Raw genomic sequence first — 22453 nt, 5'->3', positions numbered from 1 at the left:
AGTCGGCTCCGACTCCCAGGGAGATGAAAAGAAAGGGAGAGGCCCCACAGAGCTTTCCTCTGCTTTCCATGTGTGTCCTGCAGCTTAGGCACCATACACTCACATAGAATAACTAAACAACAAAACCTTGCAAAACCTTTTTTACCCAACCCCATGCATGTTTTTAATATAAATATAAAATATAAATTTTATATTTAACTTTTAACAAGAATTTATCCCTCTATTTTAACAAACCATTTTTGAAAGAAATGTAGTATGGTTGTTGTTTTTTTCTTAAATGTTCATTTTTTCCATCTTTAATAAATAATTGGGTATTTCTTATTTACATTTCAAGTGTTATTCCCTTTCCCAGTTTCCATGCCTACATCCCCCAGCCCCTCCCAATCCCCTTCTACATGGATGTTCCCCTTCCAATCTTCCCCCATTCATGCTCTCCCCCCAAGAATCCCGTTCACTCGGAGTCCAGCCTTGGCAGGACCAAGGGCTTCCCCTTCCATTGGTGCCCTTACTAGGGTATTCATTAGTACCTATGCAGTTGGAGTCCAGGGTCAGTCCATGTATAGTCTTTGGGTAGTGGCTTAGTCCCTGGAAGCTCTGGTTGGTTGACATTGTTGTTCATTTGGGGTCTCAAGCCCTTCAGCTCTTTCAGTCCTTTCTCTGATTCCTTCAGCGGGGTCTTGTTCTGAGTTCAGTGGTATGCTGCTGGGATTTGCCTATGTATTTGCCATATTCTGGCATACGCTGTGTCTCTCAGGAGAGATCTACATCTGGTTTCTGTCAGCCTGCACTTCTTTGCTTCATCTATCTTATCTAGTTTGGTGGCTGTATATGTGTGGACCACATGTGGGGCAGGCTCTGAATGGGCATTCCTTCAGTCTCTGTTCTAAACTTTGCATCCCTATCCTCTCCCAAGGGTATTCTTGTTCCCCTTTTAAAAAAGGAGTGAAGCATTCGCATTTTGGTCATCATTCTTGAGTTTCATGTGTTCTGTGCATTTAGGGTAATTCGAGAATTTGGGCTAATATCCACTTATCAATGAGTGCACATCCATTTATAAGTATTGCAATACTTATAAAATCAAGATAAGAATGAAATATTCAATCAGGGTCTCTATTAAATTGCTGTATGAGTCTTATAAGTTACATAACCACTTGATTATTTTTAAACGTTAGCTATTAAAATGTAAAAATATGAAGATCTTTTTGACTTTATCTCCTATATTTGGCATAAATATTTCAGGGTACTATCCACATTTCTTCTTATTCAAATCCTCTTGTTTCAGTCCACATTTATTAGATGTGCTTACCACATAAAACAAAAACGTTAAAATCTTGTCAAATTTTGTAGTTCTACCATCTCTTACTTGCTTCCTTAGTATATATGAAAGTGACAGAATTACAGAATGAAAGAGTGGGTTGGTAAGGTCATGAACAATGTACACGGATCAAAGTCTAGTTATATCCATTCCCATTGCAACTCTTATAAACTCAAACAAAAAGAAAAGTAGAATCAGGATCTTCATTGAATTCCTGTATAAGCCATGAATTTTCTAAGTCACATTACCACTTGATTACTTTTAAACATTAGCTATTAAAATTTAGAGATATGAAGATCTTTTCTTTTATCTCTTATTTTTAGACATAAATGTTTCAGTGCACTATATGTATATTAAAATTCTCTTGTTTAGGGGTTGGGGATTTGGCTCAGTGGTAGAGCGCTTACCTAGGAAGCGCAAGGCCCTGGGTTCGGTCCCCAGCTCCGAAAAAAAGAACCAAAAAAAAAAAAAAATTCTCTTGTTTCAGTCCACACTTAATAGAAACATAAAGTAACATCACATACATTCATATGATTTGTCCAAATTGACCCTAGATGAATACTTTTTATGGAATTAAGAGCTATTCTCTTTATAGTCACTGTTTTACAAATGATAACTACTCCATATATACTTAAATAATAAAGTACATAGTTAAAGTACATGGTATCACTGAAATTTTTTATTTGCAACAATCCTTTTTGATATGATAATCACAATGGAATTACATACTTTTATTTTTTATTTTTACATATTATCTGCAATGTAGGAAATGGAGTGGTATTTATAGTATACCATCATTTCTACTTTTGAGCCAAGAATATTGTCAGTCTACATTGAGAGGGAAAGTTTAAAAATACAGAGAACGATGTACACAGACCAATGCCATTTAGCGAGAGCTATTAGAAAAGTGCGTGTTAAATCAGAACTGGGAAGGCAAAAGTGATTGACAAGCTGAGTAAAGATGCAAAATGGAGATATTTGGGGCTAGGGTCAGCTTTGACAATACTGATGCTTCTTGCTTTTCATTTCTTTACTTTTCTCTTAATTTTTTTTAGTTTATCTTACATTATACAAATTCTTGAAGTACAATATAATGTCAGGAGCTTAGTGTACATTACATAATCATCAAATCAGCCAGTTGTCATATTCATTACATACAAGGTTTAACATTCCTGTAGGGTGGGATGGCCAAAATAATCTTTACTTATTTTCAATTATGTTGCATAGTATTAATTGGTATAAATTAGTCAGACAAATTTTTATTAAAAACTAAAATCATTCTGCTTTATTTATTCTAAAAGTACAACATGAAATAATTAAAAGTGAATAATGAGTGCATAGACATTTTAATACAGTTTGAATAGAAGAGATAAAACTTCTAATGTTACAGTATAAATACTCACCCTACTCCCCAGGAAATGCAATTTAAAGACCTTTGCTATTTGTTCATCCCACTTCTGACTCTTTTATACCTTCACATATACGACTTACATGGCCAGATCAGCATGTATGGTTCCAGATTCTGCCTCTAAAATTAATCATTTTATATATAATTCTCCATTGTTTCTTAAAATGCAAGTACTAAAATATACATTATAATAACCTCTGCTTGAGGCTTATACTTATATAATACATTATTTGAACATACAAGAATATTTGTATTATGTATTTATATTGAAATATGAATGCATATGTGATATATACCTGTTGACTTAAATGGAAATTCTATTTCTCAGGGACTTTTTTACACTGGCTTTAACATCCTTATTCCTGAGGCTGTAAATAAGTGGGTTGAGCAAGGGTATCACAAGAGTATAGAATAATGAGGTCATCTTGTCTTGATCCAGGGAATAAGCAGAACTTGGCCGGAAATACATGAAAAGCATTGTTCCCTGGAAAATTGCAACAGCAGTCAGATGAGAGGTACAGGTGGAGAATGCTTTGAACCTGCCCTCAGTGGAGCGGATCTTCAAGACTGATGAGATGATGTAACAGTAAGAGATCAAAACTCCAGAGATGGTGCTCAGCTCAATAAACCCAAATAGGGTGAATATGACTAGTTCATTAACCTCCGTATCTGAGCAAGATAATAATAGGAGAGGAGGGACATCACAGAAAAAATGGTTGATTTCATTGGACCGACAGAAACACAAGCAAAATGTCAATGTTGTGTGTGTCAAAGCGTCTACCATTCCAACCAGATAAACGACAGCCAGGAGCTGATAGCACACCACTCCGGACATATCTACTGCATACAGCAAAGGGTTGCTGATGGCCTTATATCGATCAAAAGCCATCACTGCCAGCAGCACACACTCAGCATCTGTAAAAATGCAGAAGATAAAGAACTGCACAGCACAGCCAATAAATGGAATTGCATTGCTCTTGGTCATAAGGCCCACCAGCATCTTGGGCCCAACTGCAGTAGAATAGCAGATGTCTGAGAAAGAGAGGTGGCTGAGGAAAAAGTACATCGGTGTGTGAAGTTGGGGATTCATCTTTATCAAAATGATCATTCCAAGATTTTCAATAAGAATCATGAGATAAACAATTAGAAAAGTGGAAAATAAAATCACCTTTATCACAGGGTTATTGGTAATCCCCAGGAGAAGAAACTCAGTGGCTGAACAGTTCCCAACCTCCATTCTTCTTTGTTTTATAAACTGTTTTCAAATAATCAAAAAGACAAGTTAAAGATTATTTCCTTATATGTCCAAAATATTGTCATGGTATATAATTATATTTTTCCTATAAACTGTCTTTGAGAAACATTATAGATAAATATTCTTTTCAAAGAGACTATTATAATTTTTTTTCTTTTCTACTAAGACTCTTTTTTAATGTCAGTTGTTAATATTTGTTTCTAAATTATGCATAGTTAACTCTGTAAGTTACTTATCTTGACAAATCTTACCCACTGCTAGGGACTATATTAAAATAAATTAAATATTGACCCTGATTCAAAGTGATACAAAAAATAAAGAACAGAAAATAAGAAGATATATGCCAACAAAATCCATTTGTTTGATCAAAAGAACACATTCATTGCTTATAGAAACATAACAGAGTTCACACACTATTAATGTGTCTCCTACATTAATAAATGGAAATTCTTCTGGTGATTTTCATAAAGGCAGTATTTAACAACAAACTATATTTTGAAGAAATATTCTTGCAGATGTCTTCACAGCTTTACCAGAATTTTTAAAAACCATTTGTTAAATTTACCAGATTCAAAATTCTAAGTGGGAGAACATTTGGATAGTGAGAAGACATGATATCATGCAATATAGAACAACAGATTCTACCAAGAACAGTGGCTTCTCATTTGTTCTTAGCTTTCAGTTGTATGTCTTCTTTTGATATGAAAATATTGGAATGTAGATAGAAATCTGATTCTTACTTTTTCTAGACTTAAATACAGTATTCATTCCATAAATTCTATAATTACTATATATATAAGACTATTTGGATGGTTAATTATAATATCATTTAATAAGCCATACATTTACATGCACTTCATTACTGTAGAGTAATCTGAAACATAATTTACTGATGTCTTCTGATTAAAATATTTTCTTTAAAGTGCTTATACAAATAACAAGTGAGTAATTGATTCAGTATTAGCAAGAAAAGGTCATTGCTTATTATATTATAATGTATTTTTAAATGTATGAATTGCTCATTTACATATTAAACAATAAAAATTCTTCCATTTTTCAAAGCAAAATGCATTAGTTAAGCATAAATTATTATTAAATAAATAATATAGGAAAAAAGGAAGGAAGAAAGAAACTAACATACCTGAGATCTTTCTGTTCTCATCAGTGACACATTAACTTTGTGGATGACATTTTATTTTCACTCTGAGACTACTGGTATTTAAGTATGATAATCTTCTGCCTTTGATACACTCTTTTATTCATCAATGGTTAATTAGATTACTTGGTGATCTTTTCCCCTTGAGATAATAGAGCAACGTCAACGAAAGTTGAAATTATAACTTGTTACATGTACTGTATGGCTTAATTAGATTAGCACAATTGATATTACTACTTCAGGTTAAATAAATGTTACAAAACAACACATTTCCTTTAAAAAACACAGAATATACATGGTTTCAAAATTATCAATATTATAATTTTGGGATATTATGATAGTAATACATAGATAAAAATACAGTACATAAAACTACATTAAATCCAACTTATATATTAAGATATTAAAGTATACATGTATTATTTATAACCAAAAAACTCTTTCATTCTTTTATTTAGGTATTCTAGTAACAAGGACAGGTACTTAGTTTAAGGTATTGACAGATAATTATATCTTAACGTTATGAACACAGTTGAGTTTAGGCAAGGAATCTCTGGTTAGATTTAATTTGTTCTTAACATTTGCTGACCCTATTTTACTTACTTATGTAGCCTTTTCAAGATAGACCACTGGATTTCAATGTTATTTAGAATATAGGTTGATGTATTTTGATTGCTCATTTAAAATTAATTACTTCGCATAGTCTGATAAAGATTATATGTTTATTTTATAAACATTTGATGTTTTATATATCTAAAATTGTGGGGAGGCTAATTCAAGCATATCTATATCTATATCTATATCTATATCTATATCTATATCTATATCTATATCTATATCTATATCTATATCTATATCTATATCTAATCTATATCTAGCCTACTTACATGTTATTTGTTGAGAGAATCCTTAAAATCTACCCCTTAGCTATTATTCCAAGAACACAAAACTATAGTATTGACCATGGTCTTTAAAGAGCTCTTGAACTTGATTCTTCCTGTTTGAAAATTGAATCCTTCAGCCAACATTCCTGGCCATGGTGACTCTATTAGACTTTCTGCTTTTGAGTTCTTTGTCTCAGATTTCATATAAAGGAGAGATCATATCGTACTTGTCTTTGTGTGTGTGTGTGTGCATGGTGTAGCTTATTTCACTTACTATAATGTCTTCTTGGTTCATTTATGTTGTTATAAATGTAAAATTAGTTTTCCTTTTTATGCAAAGCTAAGTATAATGTCACTGTTAGGCAGTGAAAGCAGTCCAGTGATTTAGGAGGAAGCTGGGATGGAGAATTGGAGAATAGGGAGTTTATTTTAAGTGTTACTTATGCTATGGACAGAGAGGGACAATGACATGGTGGGAGATTTCCAGCTTCAACATGATGTGGCAGATGAGGGAACCTCTTCTTACACCCTTTAAGGGGTGATGATTGTATCAAGAGCTGAAGCTAGAGTCTTTGATGTGGCACTCCTTTAATGCAGATCCACTTTTCAGATGGCTGTGACAGAGGAGGGCTACTAGCTCAGGATCAATGCATAGTGTTCAATGTGGTGGCTGGTAGTTTCTATGAGATGAGGCTCCCACAGAGGTCAAATTCAAACATTATCTTCTTCTAGTCATTGTGTCTAGATGCCAGATTTTCTTTATCTGTTTATTTGTAATAGATGGACACAGGTTGATTCCATATTTTATTGCAAGAATAATGTCGCAATGGACTGTGGTGGTGCAAGTAGCCCGAGTAAAAATTGAGTACACTTCTTTTAGAGCATAGCCAGTGTTAAGATTCATGGTTCATAGAGTAATTCTGTTTTCTACATCAGGAGCAGCTCCCATGCATTTATACAGCTATATCAAATTACATCCTGAAACAGTGTGGAATTTGCCTCACTTCTATATTCTTTTAATTAGTTAATTAATCAATCAATTTGCATTCCAAATATTCCCCCTCCTGTTCACTCTCTGACAGAGTCTCCTCCTCCACTCCCTTTCCTCTCCCCCCACCCTTTGATCTCTGAGAGGGTGAAGAGGGTGAGCTCTGCCCCCTGGAAATCCTCTAACCTTGGTGTAACAAGGATCTGCAGTATTAGGTGCGTCCTCTCCCACAAGCCCTACCTTTGTGTTTCATATGTGTCTGGCGCTAGGCCCATCCCGTGTATGTTCTTTGGTGTGTGTAAGATTCTTATTTAATGTGTTGTTAATAAATAGCTTTCTATATAATATCAATATTTATCTATCTCCATATTTTCTCAAGAGAAATACACCATAATTAAGCCATTAGATAATTTATATAGAGTAAAATTGAAAACATAAATCACAATCCTATACACAGATGATGCATGATCTTTAAAATCTATGACAACAATAGAGACACAGAGAGACTATTTTGTAATATCATTTAAGAATATATCTTTTAAAAGGGTTTGAATGAAAACGCTCTTCATGAAGAGAAAATGTTATTCTTAGAAGACATAGATTATTAAACAAAGATACATTTCTATGATAAGTATGGGATATACCTCATATCCCTATGAGATTTTTTTAATTAGGAAGAACAAGAGACTCCCTAAAACACATGTTGCCATTATTAACAATATAGTAAAATACTGTTCCTAAAGACATCATAAGTTTTCAGGATATAAATCTATAATTGAAGGCAAAACTCAGCTGGAACACACTTCCTGTTGCCCAGCCTTCATATTACTTGAAGGTACTATTCAGTCTCTTTCAGAAAAAAAAAATCAGCAATGGTCTTAACCTGTTGTGATGCCTGCTAGTTACAATACCAAACTGAAAGACATGCCATGCCTATTAATGGAGCAGCAGCATCAATGGTATAGGTAACCAAATGCCTTGTGATTTGTAATGAGCCCCATGTCACTAGTATAAATCTTGAGAGCAAAACAAAACAAAATACAACATAACAAAAGTTTAATAGCATAGATCCTGGGAAATGAACTACTATTATATTGCAAGTGGACTTGTTGTTGAACTGCCTTCTAAACATTTATGATTATAGAAGTGGATTTATGCTACTAACAATCTTGGTAGGAGAAGCTTTGTGTATAGTTGTCAATAATTAGTACACAAATTGATTGGTGGATGCAGAAATGAGAAAAGATGACTGATTAGTACTCAGCCCTAAATTGAACTTTTTGTTTGAAAATATCACAGAAAAAAAAAAGTATGAAAAACAGAATAGGAAAACATGTTGTGAATTGTTCTGGATATGACATGTCATTACTTGTAGAATAAAATCCTATCAAAGATCATTCACGAAGTTCTAATTAAAGTCAGCAAATCACAACCAAAGAGCATTAAATATGTGTGAATTTTGTGCAGGAAAATAATTTGCTCATGGGAGGACAGAAGGCAGTGAGACATGAGAAAAATCAAAGTACATTATAAAAATAAGCTATCATAAAATTGTCAATTTAAAAATGGAAAATCACTTTTGATTTGTGTATTTAAAAGTAAGTAATCACAGACATTTTATATACAGTATTGTGTTTGTTTGTTTGTTTGTTTACTTGTTTGATGGGTTCCAAAGGTCCAATGTTGGGTCCTCACTTGTACAGCAAGCCCATTATACATCAATCTCTACTCAAAGGCCCCTCCTAGAATTTTTGTTAAAAGAATGTAAGAAATATATTAAAATTTGTACCATCTGTCCCTTGAATTTCTGCTACTTTGGGCTTCTAATTTTTCAGACTTTCTTGAGTTGAAATTAGTTCAATTTTTCTTTATATTTTCTTTTTTAACATTTTCTTATTCAAAGGGATGTGTGATTCATGAAGATGGAGTTTTTTACAGAATATTTTTATTAATTCTTTGAGAATTTCATACAAAAGAAACTATACAAAGCTAAAGTCGACAAGTATCTTAGACTAGATGGATCATCGGCTTCAGGAAAACATAATAATCTTAGAAGCTTTTTAGAAAGAGGTTTTAGTGTATGTGGTGTGCATGTGTGGGTGTGACACACTTTTGTTAAATTTTATCAACGTCTAGTACATTCTCAAGTAATATTATGTTAGCTTGCCTCTTATTATTTTTTTTATTTCTTTTTGTTTACATGTTTTTTGACCAACATAATAATATATTATTGTTTTGAGTGGCTGGACTCTGATAAAAGTATTTACATTGAAACATGAAATATACTTAATCAAGAAAGAAAATATTCCACAATACTTTAAGGAGGTCATTACAAACAATAGACACTGATATTTAACCAAGTATGAATATGTTTTAGGAAGAAAGCAAAGCTTCCTTAAAGAAATCATGGAATAGTGCATGGTCACAAATTTCATCATACAGTGTCACTATGCCAGGGTTGTGTTTAACTCTTGATACATTTTTTAATAGTTTGGTACAAACCACTTCAGCATTCTGTGAGATTAGCAAGATAATTACTTCTTTTATTTTTAATATTGTAATCACATAATTTACCTTTCCCATCCCCTCAAAATTATTCAACTATTCTTACTAGCATTCTTTCACATTCAGGGACCCCTTTTCATTAATCATTGTTTTATGCTTGGCTGTATGGGTATAGACTGACTATGCCCACAAAGTTTTACCTACAACACTGCCTAAACACAAGTTGAAGAAAAACAATAAAAACTAGACGTATTAAAGTGAATGGGGAAAGCCCATGTGGCTTAAATACAACACGGCCTACATGAAACAAACAAACAAATAACAAAACCCTTATAATTAAGGGATGTTGAGAGTTGGAAAAAATAGTCTTCTTCAGGGAAATCCATGGCAATTAGTAGTCAAGGGCCAAATGGTCAGCCATGAAAATATAAGAATAAGTGACATTTATAAATACTGAGCAGTTTATATTGAGACTATACATAAGTATATATATATGTATGTATATATATATGTATGTGTGTGTGTGTGTTTGGAGATATATATACACACATATATATTTGGAGATAGACAGAGAGAGAGAAAAAGAGAGAGAGAGAGAACCCTGTAACCTACTTTGTTAGGACTTTATTGGTTTTAAAATGACAAGGTTTCTTTATCTCACTGACTAAGACTAATCCGTAAGCTTGTAAATACTTGATTCGTCCATCTCATCATGCGTCAGATCAATTGTAACTTGTATCTCAAACAAACTATATCTTGCTCTAGCAAGCACATTGTTTTAAAATGTCCATATTAAATAATAGTACAGTCTTTATTTCAGAACACAAGGCTGATTATAAAAAATGTTGTGTATATTTTCATGGTACAATATCTAGAAGTTTATGAAATTCAACAAGAAGTAAAATATTGGATTTACTATAGAATATAGGGTATATAATATGCAAAAATAGATATCAATAAACATTTCCTAAAACTGTGATATAAACACAAAGTGAAACAATAATCGAGTGAAATTGGTATCATATAAATAATTGAAAAACATTTTTAGTTAAGAAAACCATATGTTAATATAAGTTATATAAAAAATACAAATGCAAAGATTTACTATACCTATTTTCAATAGCATATTAGCACAAACAAAAGCATTCTTAAACTAAAATTAAAAAATATGTTCTGTGTCATTAGTATAAATTTCCAGGAAGAAAAATCCAATAATTTTAAATAAGTGGATATGTACATGTGATGTATTGGTTAGAACCAAGTTTTTGTTTTCAGCTTTTGCAGGGCCTCTTTCACATCCTTGTTCCTCAGGCTATAAATCAGAGGGTTCAGCATGGGGATCACCAAGGTGTAAAAAAGTGAGGTCATTTTGTCTTGATCTAGAGAGTAAGAAGAACTTGGTCGGAAATACATGAATAACATTGTTCCCTGGAAAATTGCAACTGCAGTTAAGTGGGAGGTGCAAGTAGAAAAAGCTTTGAACCTCCCCTCAGCAGAACGGATCTTCAGGACAGATAAAATGATATAGCAGTAAGAGACAAGAACTCCTGAGATGGTGCTCAGTTCAATGAATCCAAAAACAGTAAATAAGGCCAGTTCATTGACTTGTATGTCAGAACAGGAGAGAAGGTAAAGAGGAGGTAAATCACAGAAGAAATGGTTGATTTCATTGGACCCGCAGAAACACAAGCGAAATGTCAGTGTTGTGTGTACCACGGCATCTACAATACCAACTACATAAACCACAGCCAAAAGTTGGTAACAAACCTTGCTGGACATATCTACTGCATATAGCAAGGGATTGCTGATTGCCTTGTACCGATCAAATGCCATCATGGCCAGCAGCATACACTCAACATCGGTAAAGATGCAGAAGATGAAGAACTGAAGAACACAGCCAAGGAAAGTAATTGAATTGCTGCTCTTAGCAAGCAGGTCCAATAACATCTTTGGTCCAACTGCAGTGGAATAGCAGACATCAGAGAAAGAGAGGTGGCTGAGGAAAAAGTACATTGGCATGTGAAGCTGATGATCCACCCTGATCAAAATTATCATTCCAACATTTTCAATAAGAATGATGAGATAAACAATTAGAAAAATAGTAAATAAAATCACTTTGATCACAGGATTATTGGTAATTCCCAAGAAAAGGAACTCAGTGGCTGAACAGTTCCCAACCTCCATTCTTCTTTGTTTTATAAACTGTTTCTAAATGATCAAAACAATGACTGATTAGATATTTTTACATGTTTGGATATTGTTATGCACTACAATAATATTTTACATGTATTTATGTTCAAAATAAGCATAGGATAATTAAAAGAGGAATTTGTATAAAATGTTTCTAATTTAGTTGACACACGTCTACAATGCATATGGTTCAGCAAACATTTTTTCTTAACCTAATCGGTTATCTATTATTACTATTATTATCTATTCTCACTGAAACAAACTCTAGGTCCAGATTCAAAAGATATGAAGTTAGTGGCAATTTAAGTGAAAAGAGCCAGAATAAAAAATAATTCATTTTTGCACAAAAATCCCATTATTGCCTTAAAGAAATAATAATTTTAGCATTATTGCTGATATTTTAAGTAAATTGATGAATAAGGAATAAGAATTATTCTAACAATGTTTAGTGTCAAAGTTATACTTGAAATGCAAATGAGTTTTAAATATATTCATCACTGAGTGTCAATGTTTTGTCAGAAATTTTATAATCCCATCATAAACTTCATCTAACTGGGAAATATGAATCTCCTAATAGTAAATGGATATATCATAAAAAGTTAGGGTTAAACACTTGACATAGAATAGTAAGGACTAGAGTTAGCTTAGTGCCCATGTAATGTCAAGCATGTGTGATTTTCAAGATGTAATTGTGGCACCAAGGAGGAGCCTCTGAAACAAAAAGGCCAGTTACTCTAAAAAATACTAAGCTCTATGTTCAGTCAGAAAATTTAATATACAAATTAGATGTCAATCTCTACCCTATACAAACATTTACATGCACTTGTGAACACTTATGTATCACAATATTATACACACATACACATATACAAAATAAGAAACAGAGCAATAGATCAGTATGTACAGTGTCAGAGCTTTACAGTAAATTGATGATGGGAAGACTTAAGGAATATTTCTGGGATATATAGGGTTCAAATTCTTAAGTTGTTTTTCTTTACATGTGATTGTTAGAGACTCTCTTTCTGTGTGTTTGTTGTGTAGCAGTTGGAATGTGTTGATGATTGACCACTTATTATTTCTAGAGTTAAATGTAATATATTATCCATGAATTCTGAATTAATATACATTAATATTTTTGTTTTAACTATTATCATTGTATTAAATAAAGAAAGAAAATTTAAATGTTTAAAGTGATTTTTAAAAAAAAAATACATATGAATCCTAGCTAAAAGAATAATAGTAGTTTTGTAAACTACTATAGAGTTTACAAAAAAAATGATGTCCTGCAAATTCATATAATTTTTGAAAGAAAATAATCTTGCACACTAGATTAAGAATTGCATTTAACTGGGAGACCTGTACAACTACATTATTTAATGATTTTTTTTGCAATGAAAGTATCTGTATTTCCATGTATTATTTAAATAAACGCATTAGGAGACCTACCTGTAATGTTTCTGTAGTGTTCATCAGAGGTATGTGAATTTATGTAGATGACATTTTATTTTCACACTGTTGGGATTTCAATCTGAAAAGATTCTGCCTTCACTCTTCTGTGTTATTCATCAATGCTAAATTAGATTCCAAGTTCTGAATTTCCCTCTGGGAATATTGCAACAAGTTTAGCAAAGGTTGATATTTTATTAATTTACTTTTGTTAACTGACATAATTAGCATCATTGCTACACCAATTTCAGATCAAAAAAAGGGGAGATGGGTAGTGTAATCCCTTGGTACAAACACAAAGCAGCATAGTTGCCAACCTTTCTTAATTTCTCAACGGGTCCTCTCGGCATTAAAATTATAATAGAGATAGAATCAATGCATATGTAATTAGTGTATACTTTACCTTTTTTATATAAAAGAAATTTGAAGTAGACTTTTATTGTGTAAGAACAAATGGGCCATCTAATTTCATTCTTTGTTCATTCCAGAAGCCAGGATGAAGGAAGATTTAAGATACAGAAAGCCAGTTACCTCATTATCTGTCCCTACATAGTCTCCGGTAGTATAGCGTTAGAATAATATGCACAGCTAGTCACAGGTAGATATGAAGTAAAAAATATTTAGAGTAGAGTAGAGGAGTGCATGAAAGTATCTGAAGTAGAGACGAACTTTGATATAGTCACAAGTCTATTTCTTTAGCTTGTATTTCAGTAATAAATTCCCTGAAGTAGTTCCACAAAATCGAGTTTCAAAGGCTTGAATCCAGAGACATAATGGTTAGAACAAGGTCAGCCCGAGGTTGATTTTTTGTTGCTTATTTATTTCAAAGCCACTTCACTTAAAAGTAAAGGTCACATGAAGCTCATTTTTTTTAATATTTTCTTTTTTCTTTTTACTGGATATTTTATTTATTTACATTTTAGTTGTTACACCCTTTCACAATCCCAGTTCCTTCCCTCTCCCATGTCCCATCCCCTGTTTTTATGAGGATGCTCCCCCTCCCACCTACCCACTCCCATGTCACCACCTTGGCATTCCCCTACACTGAAGAAATAAGCCTTCACAGGACCAAGGGCTTCTCCTCCTATCGATGCCCAGACAATGCCATCTTCTGCTACATAGGCAACTGAAGCCATGGGTCCATCCATGTGTACTCTTTGGTTGGTGCTTTAGTCCCTGGGAGCTTGGGGGTGGGGGGTCAGGTTGGTTGATATTGTTGTTCTTCCTATGGGGTTGCAAATCCCTTCTTAAGCTCCTTCATTCCTTTCTCTAACCCCTCCTTTGGGGTCCCCCTTCTCAGTCTGATGGTTAGCTGCAAACATCTTCATCTACATCAGTAAGGCTCTGGCAATGAAGTTGGTTTTTAAATGCTGCAATAGAAGGACATTGCATAGAAATTTGCAAGTTTTAAGCTTGTGTGTACATTTAAATATTTTTTAAAAGTGCCTTCTACAATGGTGTTGATTTAACATTAGCATTTTGCACACAAAGTAAGAAATCCTAGTTACCTTGTATTGAACAACAAAATGTTTCTCACTGTGAAAAAAGTAGATGTCTGCAGTTCAGACAAAACCCATATTGAGTTGGATCCTTCATTCTGGTCATAGAGCTGGGTTTTTAATACTTAATTAATTAGTTAATTGATGATATTATTCAATTGCATTTCAAAAGATATCTCCCTTTCGGGTTACACTTCCACCACCTCTCAATGCCATCCCTCCTCTCCCCTTTGCCTCTGTGAGGGTGCCCTTCCACTCCCTCACTGGTTCCTGCCTTACCACTCTAGCATTCCCTTTCACTGGGGCATCAAGCCTCCACAGAGGCATGGGTCTCCCCTACCATTGATGTCTGATAAGGCCATCCCCTGCTACATATGTATCTGGAGCCAGGGATCCCTCCATGTACTCTCTTTGGTTGGTGGTTTAGTCCCTGGGAGCTGTGTGTGGTCCAGTGAGTTGATACTGTTCTTCCTCTGGAGTTGCAATCCCCTTCAGTTCCTTCAGTCCTTCTCCCAGCTCATCCATTTGGGTGCCTGTGCTCTGTCCAATGGTTGGGATGGTTGAGTGTGAGTATCTGCATCTGTATTGGTGAGGTGCTAGTAGATCGTCTCAGGGAACAGCCATATCAGGCTCCTGTCAGCAAGCTTTTTGGTAAGTGCATATGGGGGTAATCTATGGATGGCATTTTTGTCAGTCTCTATTCCATTTTTTTTGTCCCTGGATTTCCTTTAGACGGGAACATTTCTTGGTCAACAATTTTCAGATGGGTGGGTGGCTCCATCTCTCAACTGGAGGCCATTCCTATTTTTTGAAGGTCTCTACAGGTTCTTTTTCCCCTTTGCTTTGTATTTCAGCTAAAATCATCCCTGATGGGTACTGAGGGTCTCTCACTTTCCTGGTGTCTGGGAGTTTCTAGTGACTGCTCCCAGTTCCTAGTCCCCCACTGTTATATATTTCTTTTTTTTTTCTTTTTTTTTTTATTAACTTGAGTATTTCTTATATACATTTCGAGTGTTATTCCCTTTCCCGGTTTCCGGGCAAACATCCTCCTCCCCCCTCCCCTTCCTTATGGGTGTTCCCCTCCCAACCCTCCCCCCATTGCCGCCCTCCCCCCATAGACTAGTTCACTGGGGGTTCAGTCTTAGCAGGACCCAGGGCTTCCCCTTCCACTGGTGCTCTTACTAGGATATTCATTGCTACCTATGGGGTCAGAGTCCAGGGTCAGTCCATGTATAGTCTTTAGGTAGTGGCTTAGTCCCTGGAAGCTCTGATTGCTTGGCATTGTTGTACTTTTGGGGTCTCGAGCCCCTTCAAGCTCTTCCAGTTCTTTCTCTGATTCCTTCAATAGGGGACCTATTCTCAGTTCAGTGGTTTGCTGCTGGCATTCGCCTCTGTATTTGCTGTATTCTGGCTGTGTCTCTCAGGAGAGATCTACATCCGGCTCCTGTCGGTCTGCACTTCTTTGCTTCATCCATCTTGTCTAATTGGGTGGCTGTATATGTATGGGCCACATGTGGGGCAGGCTCTGAATGGGTGTTCCTTCAGTCTCTGTTTTAATCTTTGCCTCTCCCTTCCCTGCCAAGGGTATTCTTTTTCCTCATTTAAAGAAGGAGTGAAGCATTCACATTTTGATCATCCGTCTTGAGTTTCGTTTGTTCTAGGGATCTAGGGTAATTCAAATATTTCTATTTGATATTCTGACCCTCTGTATTTCTCTCCTGGCCCTTCCAATAATTGAACCTGCCTCCACCTTTTTTTTCCTTCCCCTCCTCTCTCCCTCCCAGATTCATCCCTCCTTCTTCTTCTGTGTTTATTTCATTCCCCTTTCTATGTAGGATTGAAGTGTACACACTCTGGTCTTTCTTCTTCTTAAGCTCCATATGGTTGATGGGTTGTACCTATTCTGAGCTTTTGGGTTAATATCTACTTATCAGTGAATACATACCATGTGTGTTCTTTTGTGTCTGGGTTACCTCACTAAGGATAATATTTTCTAGAAATCAAAGAAGACCTCAGAAAATGGAGAGATCTTCCATGCTCATGGATCTGCAGGATTGACATAATAAAATTGGGGCTATCTTACCAAAAGCCATCTAGAGATTCAATGCAATCCCATCAAAATTCAAACTCATTTCTTCACAGAGCTAGAAAGAGTAATTCTCAAATTCATCTAGAATAACAAAAAAAGCACAAAAACAAAAATAACAATAAAAAACAGGATAGCAAAAACCATTCTCAACAATTAATTAAAGAATTTCTGAGGGGAGAGGAAATCACCAACCCTGACCTCAAGCTGTACTACAGAGCAATGGTGACAAAACAAAACACAACAAAAAAAGCATGGTATTGGTACAAAGACAGACAAATCAATGGATTAGAAATAAAGACACAGATATGACCTTTGAAAAAGAAATCAAAACCATCCACTGGGGGAAAAAAAGAGCATTTTCAACATATGGTGCTGGTTCAACACACAGTCAGCATGTAGAAGAATGCAAATTGATTTATTCTTATTTCCTTCTATAAAATTCAAGTCCCAATGGATCAGGCACTTCTACATAAAACCAGATATGCTGAATCTAATAGAAATGGGGAAGATCTTGGAACATATCATGATTGGATTTTCACTCATTAAACAGTAGAAAGGACAGGAAGAGGCCCTATTATGTTTTATGAGGAAAACCCTCAATTTCTAAGAGTTCTCCACTTATGGATTAATTATTTCACAGGGATTTCAGCTCCAAATGCCATCATTTTGAGGGTTACAATTTTAAGGTATCAGGAAGCAAGCCGTTGTCATACTTATATATACTATTGTGGAATGACTAATGGTTAGTTGCTAAAACATTGGAGAAGTACAAACTTATATAATTTTTTACCTAAAAAAAGCATCCCTCCTGGTTACTTTTCTTTTTGGTGTCATATTCCACACTGAAATTAAGAATCATTTCTCAGACTTTATTTTTTTAATTTATTGATTGTTCTTTTATTTACATTCCAAACACCAGGATTGTGGGAAGGCTTCATTTTTAGAGTGAAATGTTAGAGTTTAGAAACTATCATATAGAAAGTCTAAAACAGTCCATGGGATTTACCTTATCCAATCTGTGTGAAGTTAATAATGTTTTGTACCTTTGACCTTTCAGATATGATGTGTCTTTTCCCAAGAAAATATTTAGACTACCAGAAAATTTGAATAAATTAAGATGAAAAGTAATGTACAAATGACTTCTATTTTCTTACACCTGAATTAATACCTTTTTAGTGTGTATTCAATACCTCAGTATCTAATAATTTCATATTTTTCCTAAGAAATTCATCTGTTTATTTTGTCTATATGCATGTTTCATAATATGCCCTCAGATAATTTTTTCAAAATCTAATATATACAAAATATATTATCTAGAACCTAATTTGTTACTTTTTTACACTTTGTTTTTGTTAGAAATTGAAGTTCAAGAATAAAATGCTTAGGAGTTGGGGATTTAGCTCAGTGGTAGAGTGCTTGCCTAGCAAGCGCAAGGCCCTGGGTTTTGTCCCCAACTCTGGAAAAAAAAAGAATAAAATGCTTACACCTATAATAAATTTGGTGACATTAATCTAAGAAAAGAATAACATTACTTAAGACCTTAAGGGACAAAGTAAACAAATAAAAAGAGTATATAACCAGTGATGCATGTACAGAGAAAAGAAAGGGAAACTTTCCTTAAAGAAGTGATACATAGTTAATGAGGCAGAGGTCAGTTACACAGAAAGAAGGGATTTACAGTTAGTGAAGGGAAGTTTCATCACGGGTAGAGAAATTTGCATAGGTCATAATAGGAGCTCCAAGTACAGATCATATAGACTACAACACAAGCACTCAAGAACTTTTTTTTTTGAAGGGATAATGGTTTGTTTGCATTTTAATATTTCTCATTGAAACCAAAAGCTTCTTTAAAGAAATACAGGAGTCCACCTAGAGTTACTGTATATCGAACCCCTTCCAAATGAAGTTTTAAAAAGCCCAACATTATTCATAAATTCTAAGCTGTACAACAACTTGCTTGTAATCAACCTTTTTTTTTCAAAGAATGTTATTTTATGAAGCAAGGTCAGCAACATCACATGAATTTTACATGGTTTGGGAGAATTTGTATTTTAGGAAGTGATAGCTTACTCAACTTTTATATAAGGAACATTAATCTTTTTCACATGTCAATAGTGATTACATAATAAGGTGAAGCTATTTATATATAAAAAAATTTTCTGCTTCCAGAAATTTTGTCATGCAGATGTTATATGAAATTCAATAACTTTTTACTGAAAGAATCATTTGATGGTAGAACAGGTTTTGCATCATACATGCAAAACTTCTGTGGTTTTCAAGTGACTTGGAACTGTTTCCCTCAGTCTCTGCTGAATTATTAAACTTTCACATCTCCAACATTCATAATTACATTTCTTCAATAAATAAAACCTTTCTCCTACACACTGAATTTAAGTACTTTCATTCAGATCAGTGGTTTTCAACCAGTGGGTCAGAACCTTTTAGGAAAACCACTGTCTTCAAAAATATTTAGATTACAATTCATTATAATAGAAAATAACAGTTATGAACTAGCAAAAAATAATTTTATGGGTGTAATCACTACAAACTTAGAATTTTTATTAAAGTGCCCCAGAATTAGAAGGTAAAGAAGCACTGCCCTAGATGATGGCCTATAACTTAATTACAAGAGAATTATTTTGAAATATACTATAAAATGTTCAAGTTCAATTGAAATTTGTTACATCCACAAGAAACAAATTTACAAGGAAAAACATTTGAATATGTCTTAAAACATGAGTCAAAAATTAGGCAAAGTGAAATGTAATGTTCATCATCCAGCATAGCAAAACTATTAAAGAGAGATGGCTGGAGAGATGGCTCAGTGGTTAAGAGCACTGACTACACTTCCAGAGGTCCTGAGTTCAATTCCCAGCAACCATATGGTGGCTCACAACCATCTGTAATAAGATGCTCTCTTCTGAAGTGCATGAAGACCAACTACAGTGTACTCACATATAAGTAAAATAAATCTTTTAAAAAAGCTATTAAAACAAATAAGTGACATCATGATAAAAATAAAGTGATCAATGATAGTAACGAAGGAATTTTTAGAATCGAGTGTGCTAGGAATAAATACCACACACACACACACACACACACACACACACACACACACACACACACACACACATTCATATATCTGTAATATTCAAACATGAAATATTGTGAGTCCCACTGCCTTTACTGTACATAAGTGTTAAAAGAAACACACATTTTACATATTTAAAACACAATTCATAGCTTTCATCTATATCATCATTATAATTTTCTAGAAAAAACAAGCATGAAAAATCAGTGAACATGTACAAGTCATATAATTCATTAGAACTACATTTTCATTTTCAGTTTTTTCAGGGCCTCCTTCACATCCTTGTTCCTCAGGCTATAAATCAGAGGGTTCAGCATTGGAATCACAAGAGTGTAGAACAGTGAAGTCATTTTATCTTGATCCAGAGAATAAGAAGAACTTGGCCGAAAATACATGAAAAGCATAGTTCCCTGGAAAATGGCAACTGTGGTGAGATGGGAAGTGCAGGTGGAGAAAGCTTTGAACCTCCCCTCGGCAGAACGGATGTTCAGGACTGATAAAATAATGTAGCAGTAAGAGACAAGAACTCCTGAGATGGTGCTCAGTTCAATGAAACCAAAAACAATAAATAAGGCCAGTTCATTGACTTGTATGTCAGAGCAGGAGAGCAGGTAAAGTGGAGGTAAATCACAAAAGAAGTGGTTGATCTCATTAGAACCACAGAAACATAAACGGAATGCCAAGGTTGTGTGTACCAAACCATCTGTTGTTGCCACCAAGTAAACCCCAACCATGAGCATGGAACACACCGTGTTGGACATCTTCACTGTGTAGAGCAATGGGTTACTGATGGCCTGGTATCTATCAAAGGCCATCACTGCTAGCAGTAGACATTCAGAATCTGCAAAGACACAGAAGATCAAAAACTGCAGAGCACATCCAACAAAAGGAATTGATTTTTCCGCAGCTAAGAGATCTACCAGCATCTTGGGTCCAATTGCTGTGGAATAGCAAAAGTCACAAAATGAGAGATTGCTGAGAAAAAAGTACATGGGCGTGTGGAGTTGAGTATCCATTCTAATTAAGATGATCATTCCAAGATTGGCAAGAAGAGTAGTGAGATAAACAAATAGAAATGTGGTGAACAGGGCCACATTTTTGCCAGGGTTATTAGTAATCCCTAAGAAAATAAATTCATCCACGGATGAGCAGTTTCCCCTATCCATTCTTCTTTCTTCTTATGTAAATTTTAAAAGATATCTTCAAAATTAGGTGGGTGCGTTTTTGGTTATTTCTAAAAGAGAAAATATTTATTGTGTGGATTTTTTTCCCAAAAATCTACTCAGTCACATTACTCTGTAAGTAGATCTTTACAATATTGCTCATAATAAAACATATTTAATAGTGTGAGTCTTCAGTTGTTATGATGAATGACATCCATATACCATTGTGAAAAATGTAATTACTTATATTTTCAACATGTTTGATGCCCCCCTTAATTTTCAAACATGTTTCTGACTTATTAAATTCTTACTCAAGTTTCAGTGTTTGCAGATTAAGTACCAATCATAGAGATATTAAACTATAAAAATTAGATCTTTACATATTTAAAATTATTTACCTGAACAAAATATTAGTTATAAGCATTCAAATTCACCAGACTCATGATTAATTGAAAGAACATTTGTCAGTTCAGAAAGCAATAGAAGTACGTATCAATGGCTGTTGAAAATTAAAATAATTTTATTCTGATGTTATGTAGCCTATAGCATGGTAGAACAAAGGAAACAAATCAGAATTTCATATTAGACTATTGTTTATTTTTACTGGTCTGTGTTTGCTCCAACGGATACTCTAAAGACAAACCACTATAGTCTGGACACACAGAGACACAATTTTACACAAAATTGGTAAATCTATTACTTAACAATAATATTTACTTTGTGTCAAATTCTTAAATCAAAATCTTTACTATTAATTTGAAAAGAAAATAAGGAGACATGAATTTTAAGAGATGTAAATGTTTATTCTTTATGATATGAGGTATTTGCACTCGTAGAACTCTTAAATATGGAGGAATGTGAAACAGAGAAGGATATATGTTCAAAACTTTTTTATTATATACATTCAATTAGTGTTATCTTAAGCTTATATAGTGTTGAAATAAAATCTAATTATTACATGTTACTTTTAAAGTTGTATTTCTATTTTCTGGTTAAAAAGGAATCATCAACAGAAGACACTTAAAAAGCCTTCAATTAAATTGTATAAGTCCATTATTGTCAAACATTCAAGGGTTGCTTGTGAAGCTATATTCCAATAAATTGAGTAAAATATTATTTGGGGAATGAAAATATTTATATTCAATGACTTCCAGTTTGAAAACAAATTATCATTTAATACTTCTTGATAACAATATAAACAAGTATAGAGAAAATGATTCATTTTAAAACTCTCATTATTTTACAAAGATCAATATTCTAAACCTTGTATTTTTAAATGTTGAAATTTGTGACCATACCTGAAGTGAACAGCTCACTTGTACATGAGAACCTAGCAGCTGGTGTTTTTTCATGCAGTTAAATTTTGGGGTTTATATCTCTGAAGCTACTTCCCTAAGGCTTTGTCGTTCTCAAAACATTTAGTTAATTACATTTATGGTTCAGTATTTTCCCAAGTGAATCCTG

At 34.0% G+C, this 22453-nt stretch overlaps 3 protein-coding genes across 3 annotated transcripts; all 3 read right to left on the bottom strand.

The window, feature by feature from the left end:
* Positions 1-3027: 3027 nt before the first annotated feature.
* On the bottom strand, positions 3028-3960 carry Or5w20 (olfactory receptor family 5 subfamily W member 20). Its single transcript, NM_001000332.1, has one exon. The coding sequence runs from the start codon at positions 3958-3960 to the stop codon at positions 3028-3030; it is 933 nt and encodes a 310-aa protein (NP_001000332.1).
* A 6802-nt stretch (positions 3961-10762) lies between these two features.
* Positions 10763-11695, bottom strand: Or5w19 (olfactory receptor family 5 subfamily W member 19). Its single transcript, NM_001000331.1, has one exon. It carries the CDS (start codon positions 11693-11695, stop codon positions 10763-10765), a length of 933 nt encoding a protein of 310 aa, NP_001000331.1.
* An 8370-nt stretch (positions 11696-20065) lies between these two features.
* Positions 20066-20992, bottom strand: Or5w8 (olfactory receptor family 5 subfamily W member 8). Its single transcript, NM_001001056.1, has one exon. It carries the CDS (start codon positions 20990-20992, stop codon positions 20066-20068), a length of 927 nt encoding a protein of 308 aa, NP_001001056.1.
* Between the last annotated feature and the right edge of the window lie 1461 nt (positions 20993-22453).

Source organism: Rattus norvegicus, chromosome 3, assembly GCF_036323735.1.
Source record: "Rattus norvegicus strain BN/NHsdMcwi chromosome 3, GRCr8, whole genome shotgun sequence".
In the NCBI taxonomy this organism is placed as follows: domain Eukaryota; kingdom Metazoa; phylum Chordata; class Mammalia; order Rodentia; family Muridae; genus Rattus; species Rattus norvegicus.
This window is presented reverse-complemented; position numbering and strand designations above follow the sequence as displayed.